Source organism: Amblyomma mixtum, chromosome 6 (assembly GCF_055824585.1).
Source record: "Amblyomma mixtum isolate Tamu chromosome 6, ASM5582458v1, whole genome shotgun sequence".
NCBI lineage: Eukaryota > Metazoa > Arthropoda > Arachnida > Ixodida > Ixodidae > Amblyomma > Amblyomma mixtum.
This window is the reverse complement of record NC_143017.1, coordinates 156036984-156056305: the sequence shown is the minus strand read 5'-3', so window position 1 is coordinate 156056305 and position 19322 is coordinate 156036984. Positions and strand designations below refer to the sequence as shown.

Below are 19322 nucleotides of genomic sequence, written 5' to 3'. Positions count from 1 at the left end.
TCTTGCGTTGGTTGCAGGTGTAGAAATTAAGTCTGGTTTTTATCTGATCCATTTTAACAAATTGTAGTGCTCTAGTTTGATAAGGCAACATAGTAGTTGGTGTACACTATGTAATAGTTTTTTTTTTCTCGGCACCTACAGTGAAATGATCCAAATTTTCATGAAGGATGCATGTTGAAAGAGAACAGTGCCATAATATTAAGATGCTTTATTTATTCAATTGACTGAATGAAAGACAGCATAATAAAAAGCGTGATCATGTCTTTAATTACATGGAAACGGTAGCAGGGGTATAGAAATGTACACAGCTTGTTTATTGACAAAGTGAACTGCAACAGTGCCATTCCTCTACAGTCACTGCGAAGCGTGGAAAGTAACAATAAGGTGTGAGAGAGGAACATCTTGAAAAATGTTTTTTTGTGTTCTGAAAAAAGCACAAACCGCTACTTTTTTCATTAACAGTGTTCTAGCATCATGTATGGATTCAGACAGATGTATAGATTCATCTTCCAGCGTACGACCACCACTGTTGCAATGGGTATATGGCAAACGTTTTTGCACTGGCCACAGACACTCCCTGTAAATGGTTTGAAATTTGCATGCGGTATTGTACAATCCAATCGTAGAGGTTCAGGCAACAGTGCAAAAGAAGCCAGAACTCTTGTTACCGGGGGCCAAGAATGTTTATTACGTGCTAGTTTGTATCGCCTAAGCCTGAAAAATTTTTGACTGCAGACAGTTATAGTGGACTCTTTTTCAAACTAACAATTTCAGGCTGGATTTTATGACAAGATCAACAGTTCAAGGACATTTGTTCAGTTCCCCATAGACTTGGTGCGAGATGAAATCTCAACATGAATCCAACTCGTGCACAAAGGGTCAACACAACCTCTAGCAGTACTGTACCGACTGCCATTTCACAGCAACAAGTGACCGTCGCCGCGGTGGCTCAGCGGTTATGGTGCTCGGCTGCTGACCCAAAAGACGCGGGTTCGATCCTGGCCGCGGCGGCTAGAATTTCTTTGGAGGAGAAATTCTAGAGGCCCGTGTACTGTGCGATGTCAGTGCACGTTAAAGAACCCCAGGTGGTCGAAATTTCCGGAGCCCTCCACTACGGCGTCTCTCATAGCCTTAGTCGCTTTGGGACGTTAAACCCCATAAACTAAACCAAACCAAGCAACAAGTGACCAATGCGTTTTTATGGCTAAGATGATGTGCAATAGAAGAAAACGCAACAGAGAACAAAATTGAGAGCATGGTAGGCGCCCCAGCATGGCAAGAGAAATAGTGAATTGCCACTGGCCCTTCACGTGACATGCAGTTGGGCACATTCCGCTTCTCAGCCTGATGACGGGTTTTTCTGGTGCATGAAATTTGGAAATGCTTTAGCAAGCATTTGGCAGATTTCTCCGCAAGACAAAATGAGAGTTGCTAAAACCCCACTTCAATTGAATGGTTGAATGAAAGTGCTGTCAGAATTTTTGAAAACATTTTTCTGTAGTGCTTCATGTTTCCTTGCAAACTTGTCACAGACACTTGTTTCATTAGCCACCGTGGTGGCTCAGTAGTTATGGCGTTCGGCTGCCGACCTGAAAGACGCGGGTTCGAACCTGGCCGCGGCAGTCGAATTTCGAGGGAGGCGAAATTCTAGAGGCCCGTGTACTGTGTGATGTGAACGCACATGAAAGAACCCCAGGTGGTTGAAATTTCCGGAGCCCTTCCCTACGGCGTCGCTTGTAGCACGAGTCGCTTTGAGACGTTAAATTTACCCCCATAAACCAAACCAAACTTGTTTCATTATCGATTTATTCTCAGCACTTGAATTCTCTTGTAAATCACACTTCTGCTACGCTGAGCAGACGTGCAATATCCTGTCCTGTTTGTCTTGAAGAGGGCCCTACTGTGTCCACCAGTGCAAGACAACAATGAAGAAGTGTTTCAGCTTGGAACTTTTCAAGAAGGGATGTGGCAATCACAACTGTTTTGATTTGTGGGCAGAATTTAGCCATATCCTTAACACGCATGCCACTAACTGTGTCTCAACCTGGACAATCATCAGTCTTCAACTGAGGATAGCTCACCATAACAGTAGGTAGGAAGGTAAATTTTAATTATCAAAACCAGAGGAATGTTTCTTGAGGCTTGTAGCTAAATTATAAACCAAACTCCAAATTGTGAAAGTTGCTTGCGATCTTTATGTTGTTGAGTTAACTAATATCACTAAACGCAAACTTTTCATTCTTCTGCCTCTGATGGTAATGTAAATACAGGTGAAAAGTCAGTTAACCTGTCTGTTTCTATGCAAGTGATAACAAATGTTCATTCAGCATATTTTTGGGCACTCCAGAAAGTCTTTGGACCTGCCTGCAATACAAAGAAGGCAAAGACTCGGCTTGTCAATATCGAATTGTGCGCAGTTGTTCAAAAATAGTGGAGAGGTAACTGCAGTTACAGAAGCCATGAATGTTCAGAAAAGTGATGCCAGATGGATATGGGAAGCCACTATCAAGTTGTGCTTGGCTCGTACTAAGATGTTAAGCTGCGACACTTTGCAACGATCATCATCCTTAGTTGACTTGAGAGTCCATCGCAGGTCAAAGGCCTCTTTAAAGACTTCTAGTCTCTCCTGCTTTGTGCCAATAATCCCATCTTCCTGCTTTGCAATTCCCTGGCTTAAAAGTCGAAAATCAAAATGTTCAGGTGCATTTGGCCACTTTTTTTCGCCACATCCCACCTTAATGAAAGCAAGTACAGTAGTGCAACTCGAGCACACAAAGCAAGCGCAGCCCTGCAAATGGAGTGCATCATTTGGGTGCACCTACCATGCTATGCTCTGAACCAGTTTTGATATGCACAGGCTTGATCCACTACTTGTGCATGGGTGGTAAAATTTCTTCTGAAGCCTGGCACACAGCAGCTTGCCTTGGGATATCTCGTTTCTGCTTTCAATTACCGCTTTCAGATGCCACGTACGCGACCGTGTACAAAGTGGACCTGCAGCTTTTTCTGATGGTGTGTTACACCCAGCAGTGATTTCTGTTTCAGACAAATTCAGCACTTTTCATATTCTACTGGGGTTCTTTTTATATCGGATATCGAACACTGTAAATATTTCTCAAAACAGTGAGCTTGGAAGCAATAGTTGTAGAGAGATTTTATAACCTGTAACATATTTTAATTCTAAATTTCTAGCGTTATGCGCACACTAATAATAATAATAAAAAAATTACTGAACAATCTCTCGAGCGCTCGTTTGACAAATCCTGCTGTTCCGAATGCTACAATTTCTGGCCATTTTGATGCCTTGTACTCAATTAACAGCTGCTGTTATGTGTCGCAAAACTGACAAGACAGCTTTGGCGGAAAAAAATTTCCTGAAATGGCGCGCGACATTGGAAAGGGTCAAGTGCAGCTGCCACAAAATGCGTCAACAGATTGATGCAACGTAAGCAACACCACGGAAGGTAGCCCAGCATGCTGCTGCAATTTGAATGCGTTTTATTAATCTACAACAGCAGTACCAGCTACAGCAGCTTCAATACTTATGGTGCAACCCTCATATAGTAGCCAGTATTTAGCTGACAGCCAATTGTCTGCTCGCTTCTCCAAAATATCAATGCATCAACCTATATAACAAATAAGTGCATGCCGTTCTCAACTAAAACTCATTACATAGAAAAGAGGTACACTAAATAGCCCCGCATTGCACATTACTTGAATAAACGTGCAACAATATTACTTGAGAAGTTCAGCCCTCAGTGGTGGGAGAAAATGTGCAGAAAGCACATTTTTTGTTATGCATGATGTGCCTGTACATTACGTGCAATGTGATGCAGCTGCAAAGATATGCGACTTCGTGAACAAATAGGCCAATGCTGCACTTGTCAAATTTTTTCATGCATCATTGTGACCCTCGAGTGAAGCTTCACAGTTTCTTGCAGCGGTGTTACTTTTGCCAATACATATAGGACCTCTCATCCTCAAAGCATCCTTTTGACTCTTACTCGTGCCACATGCACCCAAGAAGTGACATTAAATGCCCCAGGCTGGAAGTCCCATTAATTTTGGAGCCTTGCTATGCATCAAGATTTTACATCATTATGTGCCATGATGATGGTGATGCTTGATAACTAGCTGAAAAATTTCACTTTTATAATTGTAGTCGCAAGCACACAGTGCTGTCAATAATGTTGAAATGTGACTTAAAGAAAGAAGTTTGTTGGACTGCATTTGACAGGCACTTTCTAATCACGGACAGCAGTTTACTGCTATCCCTGAAAAGAAAAGTACACAACAGTCTTAGCCTGCCAGTAGTTACTCGTGGGACCGAAGCATTTGTGTCTTACCAAAAAGCTTGAAAGCAAATTGAGTACAGCGCAGTGCGCTATGGAAAAGAAAATGATGCATAACCTTGAGGAATAGAGGGCAAAAGGAATGGAGAACAAGCTGGTTATCCTTGTGGGAATCAAGAGGAAGAAACAGACCACTGTTGGACACATAGTTCAGCCAACAGATAGCTGATGGTAACAGTTACCTGTTGCAACACAACAGGGCAACAGAGTGAATTCTAAAGGGGGAAACAAAACACAGCCGAGGCCGACTAAAAGCCAGGTGATGAGACCTTTGGAATCAAACAGCAGAAAATATTGGACAAAGATAGAGGCAAACACAGGATTGGCCCTGAGCTCAGACAATTCTTTTTTGTAGAAAAACGTAACAAATAAAGCTAACCAAAAAAACTGGAAAGAAAAAAAAAAGCAAACACCAGATAAGAGGCTCGGAAGGAAGGCATCAGCAGCAACAAAGGGGCCGTAGAAAAGCATTATGAAGCCTTCATCCTGTAGCGGACACGATCTAGCTGATGATCAGGGTAATGTCGAACGCATGTCGAACATATCTGGCACAAAATGCTGTCAATCGTGGTTGGCGAATTAAAAAGGTAGCCGTAAGCCCATAAGTTAGCATGCAAGCGAAACACTACCAAGAGTATCTGTAAAAATGGCTTCAGTTGCAACCAAATTGTTTTGGAGATATTTGAAGGTTAGCTGCTATGTGATAAGAATGCTGTGTCTAATGAAGTTACACACTGTTTTGCGTGAGCAATGGGACAACAGTATGCATTTCTTGGGCGAATGCGTTGCATTAGGGTGAACAAGATTGAGTTTGTACGTGAGGCATGGCATATAATGGTAATAAAACTTGTAGCATTGGGCATTTAATGACATTCTTTGCACGTATGTGACACAAGAGCTTACCTCTTACAGAAGTTCTCTCTCTATTACCAGAACAAATGTGCACTCGCCATGGTTGCAAAAAAAAAAAAACCTGCAATAGCGCATTCCCAAGACAATCACGTCTAGCCTGTTGGGTTATGACAGTTGTGATAAAAGAGGATTTGCTGAAACAATGGGATAACAAAGCAGATCTAGCATGTTGCGGTTCGCACTACACTTAGCACACCGAGTAATGTACACATCCAGAATGTTGGCCCCCCTTTATTCTCTCCAAGTATAAAACATGAAATATAGCTAAAAATGACACCTAGAGAATGGTAGTACCAGCTCTTCATTTCCAAACTAGGCTACGGAGATTAGATTACATGGTCTGGCCGTGGCACCTTAGTGTGTGTGAAAGAGTGCCCTGCAGAAGCCAAGGAGAGGGAGACATTCAGAGAAAGGGCGATACAAGTGAAGCGGGCACCAATGCCCACGGCACTGAGTGCAGAAAGTTTACATGCGGCATGCTTTGAGAACTGCACAAGACTGGGCACTCAAAAAAAAAGAAATGATGTGCCCTTCTTGTGAATCTTTCTTTTTTTCTCTGAAGACACCGACCGAAAGCGGAAGGAGGCATAAAATTAAAACCTGAACCAAGACACCAATTTAGGAAGGAGCACAGTTCAAGACACACCTGCACCTTGAAAACAAGTTTGCAACCAGACCTGTATTCGCACTTGGTACAAAACGAGCGGAACTTTCTGGCTCTCTTCATGGACAAGCAACGAAACATATTTAGTGCGCCAAGCATTTCTGCTGTCTTAAAGAGCCTTTCGACTCTATAGTGTTCTGGCATTGCCGCAGAGCCAACGGCCACCACTATTTGCCTGATTGGTGTGATCAGCACAAATAAAAAGTATAAACAGGCTAATGGTCCTGCTTTTTCGGTGATCCAGCTTGTATACGCAGCACTCAAACTTTTCATCTCTCCGCTCTTTCTTTTCCCGTTCTTTTCATCCTCAACTCTCTGTTCAATTGCACATCCTCCGACACTGTTCCAACCACGCAATGGAAAAAAAAAAATATATAAGCAGCAAGTTCACAATACCTAGAAACAACACACTCGACCCCGCCTGAGACACGCCCTGTATATGTCACCTGCTGGTAAAGGCTGCAACTTTTCTGGCCAGCAAAGCACACAAATATGGTGATAGTGAGATCCTTTGATAAGCATGCGCATTTTAAATATCATAATGGCACTCATAAACATCTTTCATCTCCAGTTCCACTAATATTTATTCCCTGGCTCCACCAAAAGCTCTTTAAACTCTCCCAAGAACCAACAGCGGCAGCACACAGACAACAGCTATGCTCGTAACAATGTGCTGTATATATAGCTAACAAACAACAATCTAAAGAGACAGCCTCCTTGTCAGAGCTACAAAAGCACACATAGTTCCTATAATTGGTACACAGTAATGCACAGTAATAACACGCATAATGATACAGTGGCAACGGGTCAAACTGCTGTGATCACTTTCTGCACACTACAACCACAACCAGCTGCTACATCACAAGTATCCTGAGCCATCAGCCAACCCTGTTTCAGTACATACCCGATAATTGCTGAAAGTTTGGCATGAGTTTTGAGAGACAAACACCAGTACATTTTGAAAGCAAGGGCTTCAATTTCTCTGCATTGGCCAAGTATTCTCGGGGCCAGTGATGAAACAAAGCGACAAAGCGCAGATATTTCATGCAATTTAGTGCACTCAAGGTACAGGAACAAAGCCAACTGTTATGTTGCTAAGGAGAACGAGCATAAATGCGCCTCATTCCTAAATTGCTAATTCATTCGCACACAAATTTTGCTTTACGAAAGACATCTGAAACCGCATTTTGTGCACAACACTGTGTTTGTTCATGTTGCTTGCCTGTTTTGTTCGAAATAAATGCAGCGGTTCGCTGTCTGGAAGAATGCACTTTTAAAAGTATTAAATTTCTCAGCTTAATCACCAAAGGTTGTTAGGAGGAGATACTGTCTATCACTTGTCCAATTCTTTTGACTCATGCCTTGCCTTTTTACTCACGTAGTGAGTGGCACAACTCGTTTCTAAGCAACTGCACACCACCACTTCAGATGAACCACATTTAACACTATTTCGATTTACCTTGGGTGAACTGCTAAAAATAAACAAGCTTTGAACCTTGAACTGGGGAAGCACTGTTGCCAGACTTGGTGTCGAGCCCAAGATGGACCCCCTTCGTATTGTCAGGCTGGCATACCCTTAATGCTATGTGCCTGTCTAGTGGTTGAACAGCAAAATGTAAAAACAAAGTACATGGTTATACTTCAGGCTTTACAAACATGTACCTGTCGTGCAGCATTCGTGTTCTGTGCTTTGTCCTTGTTTTACTAGTGGCCACTGGTGCTATTGTTAGGGCAAATGCAACTTGTGAAAACCATCATAACCAATAATTAAGAGTATGTCATGGTTCAGCAACTATAAGCGTTCATGCCCATAGTAGTTTTATGCTGTTGTGGCAAACAAGAAACTATGTGGAACATAGCTTTACTGCTTCTCTTCCTGTGTCACTCATGTAAGCCATCAAAACTCATCCCAATCTTTCAAGCCACTTTGCAACGCACATCATGCAACATACCAGCCAGTACTAACACACAATACTTGCATGACATCTTTTCTCAAACCAAGCACATAGCGATGCAATGACGTGGCAGCATGCACCGCAGAAACCAATCGCAGCAATAAAATGAAGAAGTATGATACATTTCTTAATTAGAGTATATGCCTAAATCATAGAGCAAATGACCTTGCATTTCCATGCATTTTATGTTCACAGAGATGCCAGCAAACACACCACCAATTCAGCCTGTGTATCCCATGTCAGCCAGCGATGCCCTAGAGGTCTATAAATGTGGTGCTGATTATTTATTTAGCTCCCCATTCTACACACTTCAAAAGCTGTTTTAGCATAACAATGATCATCAAGAACATATCAAAATTGTTCCCTTTTTTTTTTTTGCTAATCTTTGATGAAGCCATTTGCAACATAAAATTGTTTCTCCAAGTTTACGACTGAATAATAAGGGTTTATTGTGAATGTTTGCATCCAAATTAATTATTTTCATTTTGGTTTTCATTCTGCAATTTTCGTTCAGAGTATTCATGCAGAAACTGCATGCCAAGAAGAACTGTGGACTTTTCTAAATTTTGTTATATCCAGATTTAACTGCACTGGAATTTTCTTTTTTTTTTTCATCAAAATCCACTGTACATCCTCCTGAACTCTCCTGTAATTGCGTGCTATAATTATTAGCGAGCTATAAGCTTTTATCGTAAAGGGGTGCTAATACAACCGTAAAGTTTTCACAAATATGCCAGCTGCATTTTGGTCTTGACAATACCGAAAAAATTTGCTTGCATGCACAAAAGAAGACTGGGCAAACATTCCAGGTGTATGGGTAGCAGAGCTTCCTTGATTAATATTTTACTGTGTCCAATACACAAATCGCATCACTCCAAGTGCTCCACTAACCACGGCTCAGATTAAGCTGTAACTGAAACCATACACCTCGATTTTCAGTTCCCAGCCATGCATACCTGTAACTTAAAAGCAAATGGTTAGGCAGGGACTGGCAGCCCATCATAACTCACCATCCTTTTATATCCTTAATTCCTTTTTCTCCTTCATTCAAAATGGCAAACGCGAATGTTACAACCACTTCTGCCACATTCCAATTAAAATATAACCGGCACATCTTGGGCTGTACGATGCAGTGACCACTTTCTGGGACATCCAGAACGCACCCATTTGCCAGTGCTGCAAAACTGGCAGTGGCGCAAAAGATCCGAGGATCAACCAACCTCATTCAAATGACACACTGAAGCCACACTGTTGCCGAGTGCACTGATGTGGACTGAGATACAGAACAGTCTCCTTAGAGGTCCAACCGAAACAGTCGTACCACTGCCTTTCTGCCAACTGCTAGGATTTCCATGTTGTCCCCATTGATGAGAAATGAGAAAAGCAGCCTCAATGCGAGTGCAGCTCAAATGTGGACTTGGCATAGAGCCAAACACGCCCAGCAATGTTGATGAAATGCTCTGGCAGAAACATAACGACATTCATGAACGCCCTTTCACTGTGACATGGTACCATGCTGATGATGCTGCATCATGAAATTTCTACCACCAAAACAGATCGCTAGAGAATACAGTTCTGGCTCTGAAGTACCCAACAAGAGAAAATTGAGATACAAGTCATCTTAGGTTGGTAACAGCAGATCCAAAACAAAGGTGTCCACACAATGCAATGTTTTAATGAAATTGTGCAGTTTAATAAATGAAACAAAGAACTCTCTGCTATTAATGCTTGCACAACAAATAAAACAAAATGAGAGCAGTCTCTAAACATTTGCACTGTTTTTGTACATGTTTTTGCTGCAGGTACAGTATGTCAGGTTCCAAATGCTTATCATTAGAAAGAATCTGTCTTGTCATTACTAGCACCTTCCTTTTTGGCACATTGAATGTTCTGGACTCCATAAATTTTTCAGCCGGCAGCAAATTCTTGTCCCAAATCGCAGTTTTGGGCATTGTCAGTATAGTGACACAACACGCTGCGTACTTTGGTGGCATTTCTCATAAACTTCTCCAGACTCAACTTCGACAGCAACAAAAAAAAGCATACACATTAAGCTATACATTTCCTGTCTCCATTGACGTTCAATGATTGCACCGCAGAAAGATGAACTTATAACAATAAACTTGCAATAAAGCACTCAAGCTGACTATTAAGCCTTCCATAGCCATTAAAATTAGGAGTAAAATTCATCCCCTTTCCCTCACTTTTTGCATGTATTTGATTTTTTTTTTGCTTTTCTTATTGATTTTGAACTCTGCTCTCAAAAAGAAATAGCTAGTCTCCCCTCCCCATTTTTACAGCTCTATATCTGTTAAATACAAACAGTCAAACGACATGAATCCAGTACAATTTCTCACACCAGGCACAAGTTCCATGGGTCTGTTAACACTTATGCCATTGCACAGGCAATGTTGTGCTAAATATAAACAAACAAGGAAGGAGAGAAAGAGAAAAATAATAATAATCACTAGCAAATAGTAATCACTGGTTATGTATGCTACCTTTCTCAGCCTTGTAACACTGACAAGAATCTGTAAAAAGGGGCCCATCATAAAATTTAGCTAAATTGTACAAACAAACAAACTAAAGTTGCTCCCAGCACAGCCAACAAAGCACGCTACACATGAAAACAAATAGCAAAATGAAAACTAAAACAACTGCTACAGCCCATTTACATCACTTCAACATCGACTGACAGATATCCGACTCAGATGCATTCAACGTACCAAAGAATGCATCCACTTCTCATGGAGAAAGACAGCTCTTCATTTTAGCCTTGAAACAATCAAATGTTGGTGGCAGGCTTCCAAAAAGAAGGCAGGGATGTTAGACATGACCAGCTAATGTAATCGTATACTAGAGAGCTAAGCTGCCGTCTTTTTATCTGGGTCTGAATGCGAACACTCCAAGAGCTCTTTTTAAAAAAATTAAGACACATGATGCAGACGATGCTTGCAGGCAGAAGAATAGTGACAACAGAGATCAAGGAACCATGAGCCACCAATGCGCATTGCTACAGCTCAATAAGAATACAGGAGCAACAAGAAAAGAGAACATGAACACAGCACCAAGCTCAAAATAAACACAGCTTTACAAGTAAACACAGAGACGTCAAGGATTAATGATGCAATCAAAATAATTACTTTAGGCAAAAGTGCCCCACACATGGGCTGCTGGCCAAATTCCCTCGAAGTGCCGGCTGATGGCAAGTCGACACAACCCTTCCCGTACCAGTACCAGTCAAAACAAAGCTTGCGCACGCATTCTTTTTAGCAAAATTCTAAATTCTCCTCCGCCCTCCTTCTCCAGTTGTTGAGATCAATAGAATTCAGTTGAAAGCAAGCACAGTGTCTGTGTTCTCTCTCTCTCTCTCTCTTTTTTTAAGCCTGAACTCTTGTTGCACTGTGGGTAGAGGGGAGGGGGTGGGCAGTTACAAAATACCAGCTCGACATATGTTAGGTACCCAACTCACGACAGACTGCCACTGAAGTCGAAAACATGCAAACTGTGAAGTACACATCAGAGGCCATTGTCCGTACAGCCTTCAAGCGCAAAGGTGCCTCATGATGCCAATTCTGAAAGGCCCTTCCCAGTTGGAAGCTGAGTAACATACGTCGCTCTTGCAAGCCGCACCAAGGTCAAACATGCAGAAGCAAATTGTACAACCCTTACTTTTGCTGCAGCCTATTTAAGCGGCCATTATAAATTCAGCCTCACACACACACACACAAAAAAATCAACTGTCTTAGCACACACCCATTCTGTGTTTCTGCACCCCTTTCTAGTGCCCAACTTGTCTTTTCTTAAGCAAGTAATATTGCACTAAAGCCAACAAAAATATGTGCAGATAAAAATAACAAGTTTGCATTGCATAAAAGCCTCATATTACAAGGGGTTAACTCAAAGTATCAAATAAAACAATAAACATCCAAAACTGCGGACAAACTATGAACAGCTTCTCCTGTCAAAATGAAGAACAATATTATGAAAAGGCACAAACTTCAACAAAGAGAAAGAGGGAACCCTCAGTCTGTTGAGCAATGTTCTGATAGGAAAACTTCTCACCGTCTGGGCAAGATGATGAGAGGAAAACAATTCTATTTTAGTATAAAGAAACATAATTTTATATTACTTGACATTGCTAATTTACGTTTAAACGTACCCGCTTACAGTGCACGCCACTCTGAAAAGTGGGAGGTTTAAAACACAGGCCAACTTACAGTAAACAAATGCTTGAGAACAATTTACTGCGGTTATTAAATTTTCTCAATGAAAATGGCATCAATATCGGAAATATGAGCCCCTCACATTTTAAGACTTTCCTTGAGTTCATGTACTTTAGACCGATTATGTAGCGTGTTGTAACAGTTCTTTTCCATCTTATCTCCTAAGTATATCTGGATGATTGTTTTCAAGGGACAGGCGACCTGTGTATGTTGTGCTTCATATGTTGTGCTTCTCTGAGGTGCCATGTGTAAAGAGGGTTGACGGCCTCTCAAGCTGCACTGTAGCAGCTTTTATCTCGGCCTCCTCCATAATGTAAAATGGAAATCAATAAAAGAAAGAAAGAAAGAAAGAAAGAAAGAAAGAAAGAAAGAAAGAAAGAAAGAAAGAAAGTCCTCCTGTCAAAACATTGGTCAGTGGACTGACGCTCCCCTCCTTCCTCTTGTTCAAGCCTGCACTTCAAAGAACCCCCCTTCTCTTCTACCGTGAATATTGTGAAGAGAAAAGTAAGCATGTTCCCAAGCACTCAGCGCCCTCTCAAGACGAGATTATGGAGCACGCATCCAACAGCGGAATCCTCATAAAAGCTATGTGTATAGTAGTGAGGTGCCATGATGTAACCAACTGTTGGCATGCCAAAAAGTGGCATAAAACTACATATTTACAGAACTGCCTGACGATGCTTTCCTGTGTAGCTTTGCTTTCTTTTCTTCCCCTTTCTTCTTCCTCTTCCTCCTCCTCCTGGCACGGGTGGGCTGTTGTGCTGCTGAGGTGCACCAGTTTCACTTAGTCCGGAGGAAGGAAGCTCGCGAGGTGGTACTTGTTGCAGATGTGGGGCCGCACGTCATCCCTCTGAGAAAGGGTGTGCGAGAGAGAGCCAAGCTAATGTTGTAGCACTTTAAAGAGGTCAACGTATTTGTTTTTTTTTTCTCCACTTTTTTTCGACAACATTATAATTTCAATTTTCAATTTATTTTCCCATGTACACATGGTGAGGGCGGAGGGAAAAAAGCCAGAAATTTTAGCTTGACGTGCCCCTCGGCCCCCCCATTGCAGGGCAGCAGGTAACATAAATGTTTTAAACAAGTAGCATCTCAAAATGCAAACAATAGTTATCAAAAATGGTTTTGCGTATTATTAGAAAAATGACTAGTAAAGAAGTGCACAACAAAAAATGGTAACAAAAAAAGGAAACAGAAAAATACACGTCACCAAACAACAGGAATTCGGTTACTGAAATCAGGTCAACACTATACGGAAACGAAAGAGATAAAGAAGCAGTGAAGGGATAAAAAAGCAATGAATCTATAAAGTGACACATACATCGTGTATAACTTGGCGGCATGCACGTGAAAGATCAACTTGTGCAGTTTGAAACTTATTTAGAAGACGGGGCAACGTGTTTGCTAGACTATGTGTACCATATATTGTGCGGCAGGTTGGAATATGCCACAGCTCGCTGTGTCTGCTAGGATAAACTTGTACATTTTGTGAAAGGTGTGCCGTGTCACTCAAGCAATTTATATTTTGTTTTATGTCCTTCTTGTATCTTTCAGCTAGCCTAACATTATACATTTCAGATACTTTTATGGAATTGAACTGGTGGAATAAATCGCATGTGTTTATATGAGAAACGACATAAACATTAACAGAAGAGACGTCATTCGGGGCTCACTCACCATCGACACCAAGCTCTCGAGGAAGGGCAGAAGCTTCAGGAGTTCCCTGTCATTCCTGTCCATGAACCATGACTCAATGGGGATGCCATTCTCCAACTGTAAGGCATGGTGAAGACACAGCTTTAAAACAAACAAACAAAAAAAAACCCCTCGACTTTAATGTTAAAGTCACTTCTCCCACTAGCAATACCTTCTACAGTCGAATGCCAATGTATGAGAAACTTATCAAGCTCACTTGGCATCTATTCAACACAAGAGATTAATCAAAGGTGTATGAAGTGACAGGGTACTGACAGCTACGTACTCAATAGCATGGACAGAAAAATAGAGAGTCGGGCAAGCTGTTAGTCCAAAGCTAAAAACTTGTCAAAAGATCATCATCACCCGCTCAGCTATGCCCACTGCAACACATATACCTCTGTTAAGGCGGAGGCTTGGGCAAGTTGGTACATCATAAGTAAGTAAAACAGCGCTAGACATGGGACAAAGGAAGAACAACACAGCACAAGGTGCCTTGTGCTGTGTCGTTCTTCCTTTGTCCCGTGTCTAGCGCTGTTTTACTTACACATACCTCTCCCGCTGATCTTCGATCAACTGGTCCTACGCCAACAGCGGCCACCCTATCCATGCAAATTCTCCCCAACCTCAGCTCTCCCCACCCGACTCTCAATCCTCCCCAACCGACTCTCTGCTGTACCCTGCTGCATTTTTCTTTTCTTGAAATCCACTCTGCTGCCCTAACAGACCATCAGTTTTCCGTTCTCCGTGCTACATGCCCTGCCCATGCCCGATTCCTCTTTTTCCATATTCTATCACCGAAAGATGCATCTCCTTTATTTTCTACACTCGTGCAACAATTCGCCATGGTCTGAAACTAGGTGCTTCCCAGCCTACCTGGTAGCCAAATGCCTGCGGTGAGTTGTCGATGATGATAGTCTTGGCAAGGTCTCTGCCCAGGATGGTCAGGTCCTTGATGTAATTTCCACTGACACACACACAGTGCTCCCTGAAGAGCCGAAACCTAAATGAGAGTGAAAGCATGTCACTGCAGCAGACAAGACCAACGGCACAATAAACTAGCCTCATGGCACAAATAAGCACAAATCAATTCTAAGGTGTGGTTGGCTCGAAAAAAATAAAGATTAACGCAGAGCCTCGTTACACGCACACTTTGCAATTTTTCCACACCCTGATTTCGAAGTAACTTGCCATTTGCTCACACCCATATTCATCTAGCACCTCACATTTCAGTCTGCACTGATCACATGCATGAAGTACACAAAATTTTAATTTTAATGAAGAACAGTTTAGAATTTGCTTCTTGCACAGTCAGTAGAGGCCTATCCACATCACTGGGTGTGGATGGAGCCCCACAAGACTCGGCGCCACTGGCCCTACCTCGTCTGCGGACAGTGCAGGCAGCGGCTTGCAAGCACACAGTGGACCTATTGTGATTGTTATTGTGTGTGTGAGAGAGAGAGAGACCGAGAGGGAAAAGCTGCGTGCTTGTTTTTGGCTTGCGACAAGGCACGAGCCACTGATGTTGGGCCACATGGCACCCTGTTTACTCCCGGAATTCGCGATTTTGTCCGCTGTGTGGATGGGCCTTAAACAATTGGAGCCCTAAGCCCTGAAGAACAAAAAAACAAAAACTGCACATATGCTCAAGTACCACATTGCCGTTTAAGTTAGGTATGTTTGTTGCTGCAAAATGTTTGTATTTTTCCATTTTGTTCTTGCATATATATATTTACGTCAGTAAACAATATTGCTGTAACTCGACAGACTGTTCACACTAATCGGGTAAAGAATATTTAGGCATTACATGAATCTCAGCATGAATTGTTTAAAGTAGACAATGTAACCTTGGCCTTGGTGCACATTCCACATCACTTAATTGGCACTTGCTGCCACATTCAGAGGTGGCGACATTTGTAACGGATTAAACAAACACTTGAGGATAAGGTCTAAGCTTCAAGGGCCTTTTATAGAAAAGCAAAATATGCTTACTGGTTCATTCTGCAACAACATAAAAAATGCTGTCCGATTTCAGCCCAGTTTAAGTAATCATGAACAGGACTTCACTTCAAGAGATTACTGATGTATGAGTAAGACTGTCCAAATATGCGAGGCTCATTATCAAGGGCAGACAGCAGGCTCAATGTCTCTAATACGCTCACCTGATAAGCTTCCGCTCAGGGTCCAGGAGATTCAGAAGCTTGTCCGCATACACCTTCTTAGAGGCCGTGAAGAGAATGACTTCAAATATCTTGGACACCCGCTCCAAGAACTCGCGAAAGAAAGGGCGGGTCCGAACGTAAACCTATCGAGAAGAAACAAAATGAACATACTTGCTCATCTGACAAGGCTTTTTTGAACAGCCACCTCATCAGATCATTAAACTGAGAGCAGCTCTCCCTACCTTGTATTCTACATCCTGGAAGGTGACTGGGAAAGTGAAAGTTGCATCTTCCAGTTCCACCAGACTACAGTGCACCAAGGTTTCATCCTGCAAGTGAAGCGGGGCAGTTTTAGCACATTTCTAATAATTTATTCTTTCACCGCATTTCACCACCACCCCTGTATTTGTTATGTTACTGCACATGAAAACAACAAATCCCACCCTAATTCCTGACCACATCATTCCTCAGATTTCTTCTTGTTGCTGACATCAACACAGAAATGCGATTACTGTATTTACTCGCGTAATTTGCACACTTCTTTCTTTTATATTAAGGGGGGACACTGGTCTTGAAAAGAAAATTTTACTAATTTAGTCATAGCTATGAAATCTTCAGGGCACATGTATTTTTGTGCGCTGATTCTAGATATGTCATTAAATTTCATGTAAAACAATTCCTTGTGCACTTTTTATGCAAGTATTTTGCGGAGAGTTTTGAAGAAAATTTGCTGCAGGAAACTCGCTGAAATGTATGCCATTGGGTTCTCTTGACACCAAGGAATACAATAAGGGTAAAATTATCATCCTGGCTCTCATAGAACTTGAGTAATAGGGTAGTGAAGCTGCCACTTCAGAAACAGGAATACACACTTTCCTTCTCATTTCTGAAGCGACAACTTCAAAACCCTATAACTTGAGTGTTATGATAGGCAGGAAGACAATTTCACCCTTATTGCATTCCTTGGTGTCAAGAGAACCCAATGGCATATATTTCAGTGAGTTTCCCGCAGCAAATTTTCTTCAAAACTCTCCGCAAAATACTGGCATAAAAAGTGCATAAGTGCTCAAGAAATTGTTTTACATGAAATTAAATGACATATTTAGAATCAGCACACAAAAATACATATTCCCTGAAGATTTCGTAACTGTGACTTCATTAATAAAATTTTTTTTTTCAAGACCAGTGTCCCCCCTTAAAGCTTCAAAATGGGGGTGCGCAAAGTACACGGAGATTTTGCGAACACGTCCTTAAAATCTCTACAGAGGCTATAACACATTATATACTACCCCCAACTCGTAATAAACGTTTAATGACACAACTGCAAAGCCAGCAGTCAGAGATAGAAGGCAATAAAAAAGCGCCTTCGCATGTGGCCCGGCTGACTACTGACAAGTCAAACAGCAAACCACTTTTGTAGCAGAGAGTAGATTTGGAGTGTGCGAGGCTGTTTCAAAGTAAACGAGGGTGTGCGTATGTGTGTGTGCGTGAGAGAGAGATGTTCCTTGCACTGTTCGTGGACTGTTCCGAGTTTGCACAAGTTAAAATTTTCCATTGCAAAATGTTAGGGGCCCCATATTTAACTCTTTCCTTACCGCACCTATTTAAATCAGTCAGTTTGAACGAAGGTGCAAAATGGCCCATTCTGTGCGATTCTGGCGAAGCAACCGAAAGCAGTAAGCTGCAAAATAAGTGTACTCCAGTTTTGGATATGGTTTTTTTTGCCAGCTGCATGAGGGAGTACCTTTAGACTTATAGTGATACCAGTAAACGCAGTTTGGTTTGTGGTTTATGTGGGTTTAACATCCCAAAGCGACTCAGGCTAAGAGAGATGCCGTAGTGAAAGGCTCCGAAAATCTCGACCACCTGAGGCTCTTTAACGTGCACCAACATCGCACAGTACATGGGCCTCTAGAATTTCGCCTACCTCGAAATTCGACCGCTACGGTTGGGATCGAACCTGTGTAGTGATCACGGCAAGCACGGTATTCAAAATGGTGTCCTCATCTCCAGCCGACGCTGCTCTGCAATGGCAGTGTTCTCACGATTTCGCAGCATCGACATGAAGATGCAAGCAACAGCCAGCCATGTGTGAAAAGATGATGTCCACTCGTATGATTTTAATTCAGACAGAGATGACTGCTCTGCCCAGCCCGAACTATCAACAGGTGTGAATCCGCAACTTTCGTTTTCACCATTACTGATTAGATTCGGTACTTTCTGAGCTTCTCTGAAGGTACTGGCCATGTTCCAAATGATTCCTTGCCACCAGCATTGCAGTGGATCAAGTTTTCCTCAAGACAGTCCAGGATCGACCTTGGCACTGCACTGCTGAGTAGCCCAAAGCACCTTGAGCAAGCAAATTTTTTAATGACCAAAAGGTTACGTATGAAGAGTTCTTTAACATTGAATACTTGTTTCTGACACAGTAATGCATCCCCTTTTTGAATGAACATATTCAATATTTTTGTTAATTTTTGTGCGTCTCTCTCAAATTTTGCCAAAGATTTTTTTTGTAGCAAGCAATACACATCCTGTTTGTTTCTTTATGTTATTCAAAATAAGAGTTCTTTTAGCTACACTGTGATGTGCTGTAATGAAGGGTAATTTTCAAATTTACGTGTGAATAAATTATTTATGCACACCACCCTAAAATGGGCTGTTTTCCCGCGGTAAGGAAAGATTTAAAGTAACATAGGTCTGCAGCAGGGGTTCCCAACCTTTTTAGCTAGTTGCCGAGGAACCCCATGTGTCTCGACTACTGTCTCCCCCTGCCCCTGAGAACCTACAGACACACGGCCTCTCAAAAAATGCCCAAATAATATTAATAATTACTGTCTGTATAGCCAAACAGTCTGCTACAAGTCTCAAAATAAAGTTGGTAGAGGAAAGGTTGGGGGTTAAGGCATTCATAGATTTAGGTGCTCAGGGAACCAAAACAATGCGCCAAGAAACCCAAGAATTCTGCGGAACCAAGCCAGAGAACTCCTGATCTACAAATATGCAAGGACCAGACTTTGAAATCAATGTGCCCATTTACAAGCAATTCCTGTTTACCCATTGTTGCAGCCACTGGACAGTTTTTACGAGCACAGAACTTCTGGCTGTCAAATCAGGCACACTGTGAATAGATCAATGTAACCACACAATTAAGTCAACCAAGGAGGTGGCTTTTACACAGTACAAATGACTTGGCACTTCAGTGCATGCCAACCACCATCCTCAAATTTCACATCATTCTGTGGCTTGCCAGTCCAGCCTGTGAACAAACTGCATCCACAGAAAAATACACCATCTTCATGTCTCAGTGATTCCTGAGAGAACTTGGCAACATGCACACCGAGAGTGATTTGATT

General features: G+C 42.0%; 1 protein-coding gene across 6 annotated transcripts in view; it reads right to left on the bottom strand.

Moving 5' to 3' along the window:
* Positions 1-188: 188 nt before the first annotated feature.
* LOC149340907 (CTD small phosphatase-like protein 2) overlaps positions 189-19322 on the bottom strand; it is a 56814-nt gene continuing 37680 nt past the window's right edge. For all 6 annotated transcript variants that reach the window (XM_089549830.1, XM_089549831.1, XM_089549834.1 and 3 more), the window contains 5 exons: positions 16209-16295; positions 15967-16109; positions 14681-14807; positions 13787-13882; positions 189-12959 (listed from right to left, as the gene is read on the bottom strand). In XM_089549830.1, the coding sequence (XP_089405956.1) occupies positions 12894-12959; positions 13787-13882; positions 14681-14807; positions 15967-16109; positions 16209-16295 (519 nt within the window). In that variant the 3' untranslated portion in view covers positions 189-12893. The remainder of the gene's footprint in view (positions 12960-13786; positions 13883-14680; positions 14808-15966; positions 16110-16208; positions 16296-19322) is intronic.